The sequence below is a fragment of the Kryptolebias marmoratus genome, linkage group LG2 (genome assembly GCF_001649575.2).
Source record: "Kryptolebias marmoratus isolate JLee-2015 linkage group LG2, ASM164957v2, whole genome shotgun sequence".
Lineage (NCBI taxonomy): Eukaryota > Metazoa > Chordata > Actinopteri > Cyprinodontiformes > Rivulidae > Kryptolebias > Kryptolebias marmoratus.
In genome coordinates, this window is record NC_051431.1 from 34,876,472 (window position 1) to 34,893,030 (window position 16,559).

Here is a 16,559-nt window from a genome sequence, read left to right on the forward strand (position 1 = left end):
CCACCTCCCTGCTTCTTGCTTTCTATCAGTCCTGCGCTCTGATTCCTGGCCCTTCACCATCCTCCTGCTCTTATCTTTGAGTGCTTCGGAGCCTCTGTTGCTGGCAGCCGACCAATCTGTTACATAACAGTCCCATCAGTTCCCTGAATCACTGCTGGGCTGAACCAGCCTTGGCCAGGTTTCAAACCCAGCTTCCATATCTTAAACAATGCCCAACAGAACCAGAGCCTAGCTCTGAGTGTTAAACACCTTAGGATACTTAATTTGTGAAAAGAAACTAATCATTTCTGCCTCCTGCAGAGCAAACCTCAGCACAAATGAGTCAATTTGAGTTATTGCTCATTTGTCATTATGAACCAGTGGGAACAGTGGGTCTTAGTTCACAAGTCTAAATGATAAAGGGCTAAAATCCAAAACCTCACTGAATTAATTTCTGCAGGTCAACACAATCACAAAATGTATTGGGCAAAACAATAAGAATTACTCATGTTCCCCCCAACAACAAAGGTTTCATGTAGTAAAAGTGGACTGGAAGACAGCACGACCATGGAGTGACCACATTCTGGAGTATTAAAGTATTTTTACTCAAATAATGACAGAAAAGTTAAGTAAGATATTTACATAACCCTTACAAATAACAATACTTCATTTCTTGCGAAAAGTGGAAGCAAATTTCTAATGTATATTTGTAACGTTTTAGTTTACAATAAGGGTAAACAAACAAACAAAAGTTAAAAAAAAAGATTTGTTCTTTATTAAAAAAAAAAAAAAAAAAAGCTAAAATAGTACAGGCAGATTTGTTGGTCCCCTTAGCAGTGGTGCCCAATCATGGTCCTCAAGGGCCACTATCTTGCATGTTTTAAATATTTCCCTGCTCTTCAGCAGCTCTTCAAGCTCTGCAAAAGCCTGTTAATCACGCAGTCATTCATATTAGGTGAGTCAAAGCAGAGAACCAACTAAAACATGCAGGATAGTGGCCCCGCGGACCAGGATTGGGCACCATTGTCTTAAAGAGAGGATTAATCTTTGCATTCTCAATGTTTTAAACTAAGTATTTCACCTTGATTCGTATTAAAGGAGCTTTTCATCATACATTCAGCCTGTTTAAATAGAACAAACAGCCACTGGGTAGTTTGGTATCGCTGTGTGCACCGCAGTGAACATGAGCAGAGAAAGGACAGAGCTCTCTGAGGATGCTCTGAAAGAAGATACACTGCATGGTGCAATGAGTTGCTTCTTATTTCTTAAACAACTATGTCGAAAAACATCCCGTGGTCGTGGAAAAGATGTCAGTCTGTTTGAGAAGGGTCAAATCATTGGCATGCATCAAACAGAGAAAACATCTAAGGAGATTGCAGAAACTACTAACACTGGGTTAAGAACTGTTTAACGCATTATTAAAAACTGGAAGGACAGTGGGGACCCATCGTCTTTGAGGAAGAAAAAATCCTGAATGATTGTGATCGGCGATCACTTAAATGTTTGGTGAAATCAAATCAAAGAAAAACGTCAGTAGAACTCCAGGCTACGTTTAATAGTGAAAGTAAGAGCATTTCCACACGCACAATGTGAAGGGAACTCAAAGGATTGGGACTGAACAGCTGTGTAGCCTTAAGAAAACCACTAGTCAGTGAGGCTAACTGGGAAAAAAGATTGGACTCTGGAGCAATGGAAGAAGGTCTTGTGGTCTGATGAGTCCAGATTGACCCTGTTCCAGAGTGATGGGAGCATCAGGGTAAGACGAGAGGCAGGTGAAGTGTTGCCTACTGTCCAAGCCTGTGGGGGCAGTGCTATGATCTGGGGTTGCTGCAGTTGGTCAGGTCCAGGTTCAGCAACAGGATGAGCTCANTGACCAGGTTATTCCATCAATGGAGTTTTTCTTCCCTGATGATACAGGCATATTCCAAGATGACAATGCCAGGATTCATCGGGCTGGAATTGTGAAAGAGTGGTTCAGGGAGCTTGAGACATTATTTTCACTCATGGATTGGCCACTACAGAGTCCGGACCTTAACCCCATTGAGAATCTTTGGGATGTGCTGGAGAAGGCTTTGCTCAGCGGTCAGACTCCACCATCATCAATGCAAGATCTTGGTGAAAACTTAATGCAACACTGGATGGAAATAAATCTTGTGACATTGCAGAAGCTTATCGAAACAATGCCACAGCGAATGTGTGCCGTAATCAAAGCTAAACATGGTCCAACAAAATATTAGTCTTTAACCTTTTTTTTTTTTGGTGGTGACTTTTTTTTGGCCAGGCAGTGTAGATATCCATGTTAAAGGTACGTGTAAGAAGATCCAGGAGGTTCAGCCTTGTGTGCCGAGTGTGCAGGTATTTGAGTCGAATACTGCAGCATTTACTGGCTGAGCCAACAGTTTTGTTGTGGTTTTGTTAAAGACACATTCATACATCACAACTCAAAAAATAAATGCTTTTCCAGACAGCGCTGTTCTGGTCTCTGTGGTGGTGGACGTAGCCCACGTTGTGATTCTGGAACAGTCTGTTCTGACTAAAATGGCTGGGTCATTTCCACTTAAATTTGGAGCAGAGTCTGTGATGCCTCTAACCTACTTCCCCCCAGCTCTGGTCTCTGTCAGAAAGCTTTGTCTCCACCTTCTCTTTTCAACTCTCCCTAGAACCAGGCCCATCGTCTGACTGAAGTTCGACTTCAAGTAGAAGTGTTACACTGGCAGGACAGTTGACAGCTGCTGCCAGTAAAACCCTCTTCCTCCTCTTAACTACATATTTCAACCTGCCAACACCCTCATCCACTGAGAACCCTGAAAACTTGGCCTCACAGCCCCACCTGTTTCCTCTGCCCTGGAGACACCTATTTACTTTACAACCATTGGTAGTTTACTACTCCCTTCTGTTCTTCTGTTAAAAACTTCAGCTGTAATCCATAGCAGCAAATAAAGTGTTTTGGTTGTCTTTCCAACCAGAAATCTTTGGTACTGCTGAAAATATCTAAAAAAAAATTAACAAATCCCAGTTCTTATCCTAGGAGGTGTACAGGCAAGAACTCTGAAAATCTGTCAGGAAGTAGACTTTGAAGGTTACTTTAAGTCGTGACAGCAGAAAACAAAGTACTCAAGCTTTACCTGACAGGATGGTCATGTCCCTCTGCACCATGCTGAAGGGAATCTTCACCTTCCTGACATGAATAATGACTGATGCTCCACAAACACCAGCAGTAGACAATGTGGTCACACACAACAGCAGCAACCAACTGAAGAGTAATCCAGAAAGAGAACTTGTTCCCTGACTGGCAGCTGGAACTCCACAGGTAGCAGCGCAGCTCACACTCTCCAACCTAAACTCTGTCTACAAGTGTGAGCCTGTCCCGGCAGAGAGGGCGTGTCTTATTGCTCCTCAAGTAACAAGAAGGTCCGCCCATCGGTTCTACCTTCTTCCTGTGTCCACAAACTTCTCTCAAACTCTTCTTAAAACGGGACAAAAATAAGGTTCACTCCTCTTTATTCTCAGCTAATCTAGAAATTACAAATGAAAAACAACAAAAACAAGTTGGTGCCAAGCCTCACCTACTCCTGCACAAGTAACACGCCCCCTCTTTTCTTGCTTTTCATTTTCCCCTTGCTTTTCTTCTGCTCCCTGTGACAAGTTATGCAACACTTCCTCCTCCTCCTCCTAGCTTCTCATCCTCCTCCTGCTGCTGCTCCAACAGCCCAGACTCCTACACTCAGACTTGCTTCAGTTTTTTGGAATATTCGCAGTCACAATAGCACAACACATTCCCTTTCGTTTGCTGCAGAAAAACTTAGTTGCAAGTTTGTAACCGGGAAGACAGGAAATGGAGTCATCTTTTCAGACCAGTCTGTTTACATCAGACTTTATGCATCTTGAATCAAATCATCTGGATGTTTCTGAATTTGTAGCTCTGATTCTCATCCTACAAAAAAAGGAAAAAAAACATGTCTCCTCCTTTTATGCGTGCGCACATTTGTGTTTTGACAATGAATCTCTGAGAATTCAGCCATTACTAAGAAAGGAATCTTGAGGAGTAAGCACATTGCATAACCTGGTGTCAGAGATAAACCTTTAAAAGCTTTACTCTGCAGGTACTCTTTTGTGTTTTATTCTTAAAAATGTAGTAATGCAAAAAAAAAAAAAAATACACACTTACAGTTGAGAAATGGCCACTCCTGCACTCAGAAAATAACTTGATGCTAGATTAGCTGCATGAGAGCCTGTATCAACATGTCTGTAAAGTGTCAGGAACAGTCCAAGACCAGCAGCGGTTGTTTCAATCTGGGAGTGGTGGCCCGAGGCCGCGACAGAAAGTGGGACCGTCTGACGTCCACACGCACAACCCGAAATAGTTCTAAATGATGGAAACAGCACTCACATGAAGGTTGCACTTTTTTTTTTATCTTACTGCTAAAGTTTTAAACTAGAAAATTCCTGAAGAAATGTTGAAGAGTGCAGCAAAATTTAAACAACCTCCTTTGTAAATAAAGGTCTAGCTTTCCTTGAAAAACAAACAAACAAAACACACCTTACGTTGAAAAATGAAGGAGTTTTAGCTGTTTTGGTCAAACACTTACAGCCTCGTGAGATGATTTAATGCTCAGAGTATGTATTGAGGATACAACCACACCAAATTTTAGCTCAATAAATGTAAAGTTGGCTGAGTTATAGCTATTTTTTTGTTTCCTAAGAACAGTTGGCTGTGGTGGCCATCTTTCATTGGACTGACTCCAAAAGTTAATAAGTTGTAAATGTACATCTAATGATTACTTTCAGGGAGTTTTATTAAAATCCATCCAGTGGTTAATGAGACACTTATTATCACTAGCCTTTCAGTGGTGGGCAATAATAACCTTCAGACAAATGAAAACCTTAATTAATTTAATAAATTCAATTGGTTTCTGGCTTGAGTTCATTAGGAAATTGTCAGGGTGAATTTACACATACCAAGTCCATAAATCCAGTTAAGTTCTTTTTTTTTTTTTTTTACCGTGATTCAGACCAAAGGAAGCTGCTGCAAGTGTCTGTGGATAAAAACTGCAGGAGTTCAGGCTCCAGACACAAAACAGGCCTAGAGAGTGGGTCCACCTAGCAAACGCACATTAATCTACTGTAGCACGAGGCCAGCAGAGAGGAACAAGCCAATGAGACCCAAACACTTCACAGCATATAGTCCTCTACATACGCACAGCTCCACCTAAACACTTACAGCTGGCTGCAAAAGTATTCAACCGTCTTGGTAATCTTTCTATTTCGTTGCCTTACAACTTGGATTTAATATGATTTTATTTTTTTTCAATTTGATTAAAAGTAATAATTCTACAAAAATAATCATGATCAATGAAGTTAAATGAGGAAAAAAAAAAACTTCTAAATACTTAAAAAATATAAAACTAAAAGTGGTGTGTGCAAATGTATTCACTCCCTTTGCCTTGAAGCCCCAACCATTACCTTCAGAAGCAACACAATAAGATTCACCTGGGAGGGATCTGATAGGTGTCAGATGGTCTCAGTCTATATCCATCCGTTCTAGCAGCACTTCCACTCCTTTAAGTAGTAAGGTCTACTACCAAACATGAAGAACTTTCCACACAGCTCAGAGACAAAGTTATAGGGAAGTACAGAAACACTGAACATTCAACAGAGCTCCATTAAATCCATTATTAGGAAATAAAAAGGTGACTCATGGAGCGGGTTAGAAGGGCAATAATCAGAGAACCATCCAGTAGGCTAAAGATAACCCTGATGGAGCTGGGAGATGGGAGGATCTGCCCACAGGAGCACTAGAAGCTGCACAGAGCTGGACTTCATGGAAGAGTGGAAGGAAAAATATATTAATTAATTAAAGAGCTGGACTGTTTGGATATTTTCCACCAAACATATAGAAGAAAGTGCAGCAGTTGGATGAGACCAAACAGGAAGGACAACATCTTGTCTGAAGCAAATCAACACCTCTCATCATGCTGAGAACATCATCCTCTCAGTGAAGCATGGTGGTGGCAGCATCATGCTGTGAGGATGTTTTTTTTTTTTTTTTTTTAATCAGCAGGGATTGGGAAACTGGTCAGAGTTAAAAGAAAGATGGATGGAGCAAAATACAGAGAAATAGTTGAGAGGATTCCATGGATATGAGACTGAGACAGAGGTCCAGCTTCCAGCAAGACAATGAGCCGAAACTCACAGCTGAAGCAACACTCCACTGGTTTAAGGAGAACCAGGTGAAGGTCCTGGAATGGTCCAGTCAAAGCCCAGACCTCGTTACAACTGACAATCTCTGGTTGGACTTAGAGCTTGTTGGACAAGCAGCATCCATCCAACCCATTTTGGTCCTGAAGAACGGACAAAAAGTCCAAGATCACAGAGACAGACATGAAGACACTTGATGCAGGAACTGATGCAAAAAGTGTCGAGACAAAGGACTAATTACATATGCAATACATTTACATTTTTTTCACTTCTGTAGTTTTTTTTCACCAGCTTAACTTTCATTAATCTTAAGTAATTGTTGCAGAATTACTTTTCTCAAATCAAATTAAAAACCCATTTAAATTCCAGGTTGTATAACAACAAAAAGAAACGTTATATTCACCAAGAGGGGTGAATATTTTTGCAAGACACTGTAATTTTGTTTCACTTGTCTCTTGATGCTCTCTGAGGTGAGGCCATCTCATTTCTTTACCGACAAATGAACCAAATGAACATGTGACACATCTGAAATTTGCCATCTTAGATGTTTCCATGTTCAACTTGACCTCTTCTAACTCAAAATAATCTCTGAGAGCACATTTTTGGACTGTGGACAAATTTATATGAGTGATGAGTAGCTGTAAGTCATGATGTAAACTTAAGGTTGACACTGGTGTAAGAGATTAAACTTTCCAAAGATGTGGAGAATGTTTTTAGTTCTTATGGGTAGGTGTAAACTTCTAAACATCAGGATCTTTTTAGAAAACAGAGTAAAGCTAAATAAATTAAGGGCCTACAGAGTATATTTTGCTCCCTGTCACCTTTCATGATGTTTTAGAGTAAAATCATCTTATGATGGGAAATAATGGAGCTGCACACTGTAAAAATTACAGGTTAAAAACAAGTTAAAAAAAATAAATTTCCCTAATTGATTTAACTAAAAAAATGCAAAGAACAGTTGAAACTTGACATATTTTGAGAGGTTCCAAATTCGTAGAATTTACCTAATTTAACTGTATTAAAAAAAGTTTAAATTATAAGTGTCATTTTTCAATTAGGTACTTTTAACTCAAATAATAATAGTCGAAGTTGTACATCCCATAATGACCTTCTGAAAGTTTCACTCAGTTCTGTCCAATATTTCATGAGATAGCTTGGTAACAGACAGTGAAGCTGTTTAATAATGGGCATTGTGAATGTTTTTGTACAGTGCCTTGAGATGAAAAAATAAACTGAATTACACTGAATTGTTGGTTTTAATAGGTAATGTCAAAACTTTGTGTAAATATGTTGCACAAAGTGTAGTGCGTTGAAATGACGCTCAGCTACTTCCACACCAGATTTAAGCTCAACATCTGTTAAACTGACTGACTTAAATCCACTTTTGTGTTTACTAAGGTGGCAGCCTTAGTATGGTGAATGGGACCGATTCCAAAAGGTAATCAGTTGTAGAAGTATATGAATACAAACGCACACATACACAGAGACACAACAAAAACATTATCACAGCTTCTCCTTCTGAGCCAGGCAAAAAAAACAACTTCAAAATGATTTTAAAATGTGAGTTTGTATTTTGGGTTTGCTTGTATAACTGTGTTTAGGTCAAAAATAGTAAAACAGGGTTTAATTTGGAAGAATGGCTCCTTCCATAACAGTTGCATTAACATTTTAGTAGTGAGAATACTGACACAAGGTGCTGGTGTGTGCTCCTGCTAATGTCCCCTCTGACATCTATCCAAAGTCAAACAGTGATAAGTGTAGAACAAAAGGTTTGCATCACACGGCCACGGGTCTCACCATTCTTGCGTTCCTGCAGAGGCAGAAGATTCGGAGCCGGCTGAAGTGAGAGCTCCTGAAGCTCGTTGGTCACCGCCTCGCTCTGAGGGCTCGGGGCCGAGTCTGAACACCCGCTTACTTCCATAGCGCTGGGGCTTGGCTCCTCCCCCTTGAGTGAGTCTACTGTTGCCATGGTGACAGAGTGACCTGCAACTAAAGCATACGATTGAATGTTTAATGTTGAGGTGAAAATATCAGGATTCACACAAGTGTTACTCCATCAAGTTTAATGCAAACTTTTACCTGTTGTAGACAGCTCTTTGAACAGCGGAGTTTAATTCTGACCAGATTAACTAGTCAATAGTTAGTATGAGCTGGACTAAGACCAAAGTGGATTAATGCCTTCTTCAAACAACTCCAATCTCAAAACTTTCATAACGGTTCATGAAAATGCTGTTTTAAAAAAATTTCACATTACTGTCAATTTAGCATTACACAGTCATGTTATCTTTTCTGAGCTTTAACATCTCAAAAGATCTCGTGCTCCTGTCCTACAAACATCTTTGAAGCAAGGAAAAATGTGGATCTGAAGCCTGAAGATTAAATCAGCCATCAGGGAACAATTTGCTTGTTGGAGCTTTTAAAACCGGTGCTGTAGCAGCTCTTTCAGAAAGGCCATTTGTAGAGCTCTGTCTTTACCTTACTTCCAAACACTCAGCCATCTGACAATTAACAGTCAAAGGTTAGAAGTGTCTTGTGAAGGAAGACTAAAGACACAAGAAAAATGGAGCTCACCAAGCAAGGACAGTTCAGAGTCTAAACAGAATGTTTCACCACATTATTAATATGGATCTGTTCTGACACACTAGGCACTTTCACAAAACACTTCAAGCTGGAAAAAGACACCTTCTGTAGGGTTTCCCCCAGAAAAGAGGCTAAACCCGGTGGTTTCACAATCGGCTGGCCGTTTTTTAGTAAAAAAAAAATGATTAAAGTTGACAGGAAAGTTGAAAATATGGTTATTTATTATTTGATATTGTAAAATATTTACACAACTACAGTTTGACAAAAAGGCACTTTTGAAATACTTTTTAAAACAAAAATACAATTAAAATGAATACAAATTGTTTGCACCTAACCTGAATCCTAATTTAAGTCACATTTACAAATAAATTAAATTAACATAAATGGAAAAGTGCAAACAAAGCACCAACACATGTCTCACATCAAGGCCAATGAATAACAACAGAGAACAGAGAACAGATCCTGTACTGTACTGTGCTTTTTGTGGCACAGGCTGCATGTTGGATCACTACATGGAACAACACAACAAAACGTATCTAATGCTGAATTTAATAGCATCATTTTACTGGTAAACAAGGATAAATTAGCACGGGTCATATTAATATTTCACTAAGCACAAAACATGCTTACCATATTCAGTCTTGTAAAGCCACCTGCTGAATTTTAGCTCAACTAACCATTTTTGGTTAAACCCGCTCGTTCCATGTTTATTACTGTGGCTCCAGCGACCTGCTAACTCCAGGTAGCTGAAGGAGGCTCGGCCTCAGGGCTCATTAGAGTCACGCAGGGCTCCGTGAACAGCACACGGACCTGAGCGTGAGGTGAAGGTGTTTATACTTGGTGCTTACATCACTGCAGTATTCTCCAAAAAGACGGGGCAGTAATCGTAAACAGCACCAAGTTACAAAAGGTGCACGACGTGACACCGCGCGGGACCTTCGCGCAGGGGCGGGGACAGCACGATTGCATCACTGTTGGCGTGCGAACCCTCACCCGGTGAGGTAGATAAAGGTAGCGGTTTTGGGGGTGCGGGTGGATAAACCATGAAAAAAATGACGTATTTAAAATAAACAAGCGAAGCTTAGCCCGGTGGCTCGCCAGGCTTATAATACGCTGGAGGAAACCCTGCTTCTGGCTGCCTCAGTATGATTTCTGAATGGACCGAGGAAAGCAAAGGATATTGAAACCAACCCACACCTGATGTGCCTTTGTTCCACAAAGCAAGGTAGTAACAGAGCCAAGACGGCCGACATGTGAAAAGGTAAGCTGGCTTTGCGGTTCAATAATCTGATGAAGTGGTAATGTATGGTCTGAGCAACCAGCCAACAAAAAACAGATTTATTACAGATGAAAGATCAATGATAATACACATCAACTTTGTATTTAGTTGAAAACATTAGTTAACCATAAAGAGAACTATTAAACTGAGTTCATTTATCATGTTTTAAAACAATACATGTCCCACATTTAAAACACTGAGCCCCACACCTACACACCTGAGTTAACCACGTTACACAAATTTTTTTTATTCAATGCACAAGCGAAGACATTTCTGCAAGTTTTTATCATGGCTTTTTCAATAAGTTAAGACAAGTTTAATAAAGCCCAACACATTTAAAAGCAGAATGCTATAATTATGTGGGAACCATTTATAAACAAACAGGTTAGGACAAAAATCAGACAGACATTTTTTTGTCACATTTACTTATACAAGAACTTCTTAAAAATAAGTTGTAGCACCCTGTGAGTTTGGCCAAAATGGAGAAAAGGTTTGAGATCATCACAGGTTACATAAATACAGAATATGTTCAACTAAAGCAGCATCAACATAGAAAGACAAACTAATGTCATTAAATCTATTCGTCAAACCATTATATTTGCATCCTCACCAGGAGCCTCGTGTATGAAGGGTGAAAAGGCACAAAAACATGGCGTACACACTGTTCTATGCAAAACTTTAGATGTGTCAGACATGAAATGACATGCCTGCTTCCTGGCTGGAGTACATACATTTCAACAATTACTGGTCTGTTGAAGACACTTAAGGTAAACAAGAACAACAACTATTTTACTCACCAGAGGAACATGAGGATTTAATACATTCATGTATAAAATTACATGAATGAATATTAAAGTAAGCACAAAGTGCTGCAGAAAGTACCTTTACAACACTGGCTTTAACCTTACTTATCACTTTTCTTGCAAATGTGTGAAGTGTGAAGAGTGTATATTTAGAGACCAAAAGGATTTTCTGAGCTAAGATGATGACTGGGCAATCAGCTGCTTTAGGTTTCCAAGATCAATCCTGTAGGAACTGTGCTCTGAGCTGTGGCCGCTCTTTCAGCCGCTGACTACACTGGGGTTTCCTACACCAGCAGGGACATTTCAGATCAATCAGGATTGTTCCAGTCGACCCTGATCCAAGCTGCCATGGAATTATCTGTATGTCAGAGAGGTAAGATGTTCAAATGCAACTAACCAACACTGTGGCGATGTAGCCTAGTTCAACACGATTCATTCTTTCTAATGAACAGCTGTTAACAAACTACAAGCTTGCACAATGCAGGATGGGGGACATCTTGGTGTTTAAATTCATTTAATTGTCCTGATATTAATTCCCCTGATTCCCTGTTTCCAGTTAGTGGCTCGAGTGAGTAATTTCCTGTTTTTGCAGGTTAAACTACAGTTTCAGAGTATTCAGCCCAAGTGCCCCTGTGTTCATAGTAGTAATATAAACACATGAATAAAGTTTGAAATGCCTCGGCCTCATCCACTGGCTTACCCGAAAATGGCGATAGCTCACTGTCAGTCCTTTTTCGCTCTGCGCTATTGCCAGAGGACAGCATAAAAACGTGTTTTGCGCTTCTTAATCTCAACACGGAGTGTTTCAAACCAACATTCCGTGAGGTTCCTTTTCTTTCCACAATATCACCATGATGACTGATCACGCAGAAAGGAGAATCAAACATGCATATTTAAATGGAGGCATGAAGGGGACGTGTCTCTTGCGCTCAGTTCCATATTAAACGAGATGTACTTCATGGCCCCTACCATTTTTTACAACTAGATGTGTTTGTGCATATGCTCTACACCACGTTTCAGTAGGAAATCAACTCAAGTCTTTGTACATGAGACCCCTGAAGCCTTACAGCTAAAGGCTTTATGTATGCATCAGCCGATCATTCTGCCCATTTGACTGAGTTTGTAAATCTATCAACTTAATGTGAACTGTCATTTTATAGACTTTAAATCACATTTAAAAGAAAAACTCACACAGCTTCACACAGAGACAAAACAAACCAGTAAACAAATCAAAATAGTAAGAACAAGAAGTAACAGTCAAATTCGTTCATCCAATAATAAAATTCAATGATTCACTTATTAGACACAGAATCATTTTTAAATATAAATGGTTGACAAGATGTCTAACCCAACATAAAACTAATTAACTGTTCAAACCAACCATGATGAGCTGGTGAGATAATGTGAGCCCTGACATCCTGAAATCATGATTCTATGACTGCGTCACTTTCAGATGTTTATCATTTGTTGAGAAGGAATGACAAACTGCAAGTGGCTTTATATCAACCAAGAGAGTCTTCTTTTTGCAGGGTTTTCTCCAGTGTATTATAAGCCTGGCGGACCGCCAGGCTAAGCTCCGCTTGTTTATTATGAATACGTCATTTTATTACACGTTTTTTCCACCCCCGCCCCCAAAACCGCTACATTTATCTACCTCACCGTGCGAGGGTGTGCGCCAACAGTGACGCAATCGTGCTGTCCCCGCCCCTGCATGAAGGTCCCGCGCGGTGTCACGTCGTGCACCTTTTGTAACTTGGTGCTGTTTACGTAGCGTACTGCCCCCTGTCTTTTGGGAGAATACTGCACCGAGGTAAGCACCAAGTATAAACGCCCCCACCTCGCTCAGGACCGCGCTCTGTTCACGGAGCCCTGCGTGACNCCGCATGCTGTTCGCGGAGCCCTGTGGGACTCTAATGAGCCGTGAGGCCGAGCCTCCTTCAGCTACCTGGAGTTAGCAGGTCGCTGGAGCCACAGCAATAAACATGGAACGAGCGGGTTTAACCAAAAATGGTTAGTTGAGCCGAAATTCAGCAGGTGGCTTTACAAGACTGAATATGGTAAGCATGTTTCGTACTTAGTGAAAATATTATCCTTGTTTACCAGTAAAATGATGCTATTAAATTCAGCATTAAATGTTGTTTTGTTACATGTAGTGATCCAACATGCAGCCTGTGCCACAAAAAGCACAGTACAGTACAGCATCTGTCTGTTTTTCAGAGTTCTCTGTTGTTATTTATTGGCCTGGATGTGAGACATGTGTTGGTGCCTTGTTTGCTTTTTTTCATTTATGTTAATTTAATTTATTTGTAAATGTGACTTAAATTCGGATTCAAATTAGGTGCAAACAATTTGTATTTATTTTAATTGTATTTTTGTTTAAAAAAAGTATTTCAAAAGTGCCTTTTTGTCAAACTGTAGTTGTGTAAATATTTGGCACAAATATCTTACAATATCACATAATAAATAGCCATATTTTCAACTTTCTGTCAACTTTAATTATTTTTTTACTGAATCACAGTCGGCCGGCGAACGGCCACCTATCACCAGGCTCAGCCTCTTTTCTGGGGGAAACCCTGTTTTTGTAATTTGGCTTATCAAATAATGCACAGTTAATTACCCAGCTGTTGACAGTAACATTGGTTGCCTCATTCCAACACATGGCTGCTGTGTGGACATGTCCTGGTGTAGTGCAGAAAAAGACCCACATTCCTCTGCACACATCCACACTAGTCTCTGAGAAATGTGTTCCCATTATACTGGTACACAATGAGAAGAACACACCCCGACAACTCTGATTCTCTGAATATGAAACACAGGAAAAACATTACCACGAATTACGAATTACAGAACCATCTCTGCTCAGAGGCAGAGGATGTGGCTCCGAGCTGCACTAAACAAAATAATTAACGGCCAAGCATTTCTTGAAAAAAATGCATATTACCTTCCGACTTTCATACCAAAGTTTTAAACTAAAATTATCTTATGTCAAGAAATGCGAGAGTTGCAGCCATTTTAGTCAAGCCTTAAAAAAATCATTATGACTGAATTCTAGCCATATTGTGTAGGCTAAGGTGGTGGCCATCTTCAGTTGGTTTGACATCAAAAGTTAATCAGTAGTAAATGTACAACCAATAATTACTCAGTTTCACAGAAATCCAAGCAGTGTTTCATGAGATTTTTTGCTAACAGACAAATAGGGTTAACTCTAACAGTGAATGTCAAGATTTTAATGCACAATGTACTACTTGAAGTATGTGTTGGGCATGACTCTCAGCTCCCACGACACCAAATTTGAGCTCAATACGTTTAAAACTGACCAGCTGATAGGCATTTCTGTGTTGGCTAAGGTCAATCAGCTATCAAGATGGTAGCCATCTTAAACAGGGTTGACTCCAAAGGTTAATCAGTTGTAGATGTACCTCCAATGATTAGTTTCTGTAGGTTTCATTAAGATGTGTGTTGGACATGCTGAGCTACTACCAGCTCAGTATCTGACAAAGTGACTGAGTAATAGCACTTTTTTCTATTTCCTAAGGTCAGTTGGCTGTGGCAGTCATCTTAAATTGGGCTGACTCCAAAATTTAATCAGTTCAAAATGTATATCCAATGATTTCTGAAGGTTTCATGAAAATCAATCTAGTTGTTAATACAATATTTTTGCTAACAATATAGATTTGACCCAAATATTTAATGGCAAAGTTTTAAAAACAGGTCTTGCTTGATCTGTTAGCACTCAGAGTATGTGTTGAAGTTAACTTTCAGGTACTACCACATCAATTTCTGTAAAACTGAGATTACGCTTTTTATTGTATTTGCTAAAATTGCTAAGATAAGACTGGTGCAGCAGCCATCTTGAATTAGCTTGACTCCAAAAGTTAGGTGGTTGTAGATGGTACATTGAAGGGTTTTGATCTTTTATAGCTTATTTATGGATATATAATCACATTATGTTGTTTAATAAGTGTTTCATGATTTAAAAGCTATTAGGTTGGCTTAATATTTACGTAGTTTCAGAGTGTTAAAGTGTTAAACTTTAGGTTTGCTCAAGGCCTCAAAAGGAAAGGTGTTGAAAGAAGTTTTTTCCACAAGCTCATTTGTTCTGCAGAAATACCTGAGTTCACACAACAATATATATATATATATATATATATATATATATATATATATATATATATATATATATTACTGTTATTGCTTAATAAAAGAACTTTAAACTTGAAGTCTTTGTGTTTTCAATTAAAGATCTTGGAGGGATCGAGGGATCACAGCATCATCCAGTGATTACTTTCTTGGAGTTTCATTAAAATCCATCCAGTGGTTGGTGAGATATTTTGTTTACAGACAGACAAACGAATGGGCAAACACATTATCGCTCTCCCTCCGATGGGAGACACCCAGGCTTGATGCTCACCTGTGTTACCAAACATTGACGGGGAGAGTTGCCATCTCAGCAGAAGACAGGGAGTGGATCTGTTGAAGGAAAAACACGAGAGAGAGAACAGTCTGGTGATAAAATCTTTTCTCCTGACAGACAGACTGATGGAGACCAGCGGAATGCGGACCCATGATGCAGCCAGCAGCAGGGCCTTTCCCAGCAGACAAACGGGCCTTGTTGTGTACTTAACGTGGTTATAACAAGAACAGGGACAACTAATGGTGCTGACTGGAGGGACTGACGCTTCAGAAGGCCTCTAATGTCCTCATGTGTCCGCAACCTGCAGCTGTCACTGTCCAAAACATACAGGCTAAGCTAGCTATCGTTAGCTTGTCTGGGAAAACTGTCGCATATTTCACCAAATACTGAAAGTCAGGCTGGAATTTAAAACCGCACATAAGTAACACATGAAAACAAAAATCTAACGCCCATACCATTTCAATGCTCATCGCTCGGGCATGTGAAGTCTTCTGAGTTTAAGTGCAGACAAACAACCCTGTTAGCAGGTCGACATCACCGCTAACATCTAACCGAGCCGCGGCTCTTCTCGTCTCTACACACGAGCCCGCTGCTCAGAATCTGTGTATTCAATGCACACATCAATGCTTACTCATCATTGGTGCCATTTATATGTTGTGTCCGAGGATAAACGGCTTCTGCATCCCGCTGCCACTTCGGAATCACAAAGGAAACTTTACCCGGAAAAGCCTCCTGTGCGTGGGACGAGACAGCCCACTTCACAACAACAACATCGTTCCCAGAGGTTAACTCCGTCAGTCGATGCTGTGACAGAAGATCACATTCTTTTATAAAATATGCACAACGATTAACGTGACGGGAAGAGTGTATGCTCGCTGCTCATTAAGCTAACTCATTTGACTCTGCGCTATAGATTGTTTATTTTGCAGTTTATGTTCTGCGCGGGTTTTACCTCCCTCTAGTGTCAAACTGTAGGTACTGCAGGATGCGGGCAGCAACAAGTTCGTATGAAAGAAACCTCGTTACCAGTGGCGTCACTATGCCTGTTTTAGGGGGGCTTCAGCCCCCCTAAAATGTTTTCAAGCCCCCCTAAATAATTTTGGTGTCAAATTTTATTTTATTTTTTTTACAAAAATTCCATATAATGTGGCCAGAATATGAGTTTAAATGAATAACCATATATTATTTCATTATTAACTCAAATATATGATCATAAATCTGTCAGTTTTCTTTTTCTTTACAGTGTAAGGTAGAGATCCTCTTTGGTGCGTCGTTATCAAATCCATTCCACTTGTTCTTATAGAGT

The 16,559-nt window shown here is 39.9% G+C and overlaps 1 protein-coding gene across 5 annotated transcripts in view; it reads right to left on the minus strand.

Moving 5' to 3' along the window:
- The window catches only part of mrtfab (myocardin related transcription factor Ab), a 58,952-nt gene extending 42,779 nt beyond the window's left edge, over positions 1-16,173 (minus strand). For 2 of the 5 annotated variants that reach the window (XM_017433642.3, XM_017433640.3), the window contains exons 1-3: positions 15,885-16,173; positions 15,251-15,309; positions 7,975-8,166 (exon numbers count right to left, since the gene is read on the minus strand). In XM_017433642.3, coding sequence (XP_017289131.1) covers positions 7,975-8,166; positions 15,251-15,266 — 208 coding nt within the window. In that variant the 5' untranslated portion in view covers positions 15,267-15,309; positions 15,885-16,173. Of the gene's footprint in view, positions 1-3,104; positions 3,405-7,974; positions 8,167-15,250; positions 15,310-15,708; positions 15,853-15,884 lie in introns of those variants that run through there. The other 3 variants (XM_017433644.3, XM_017433641.3, XM_017433645.3) reach the window with 3 other exon arrangements.
- Between the last annotated feature and the right edge of the window lie 386 nt (positions 16,174-16,559).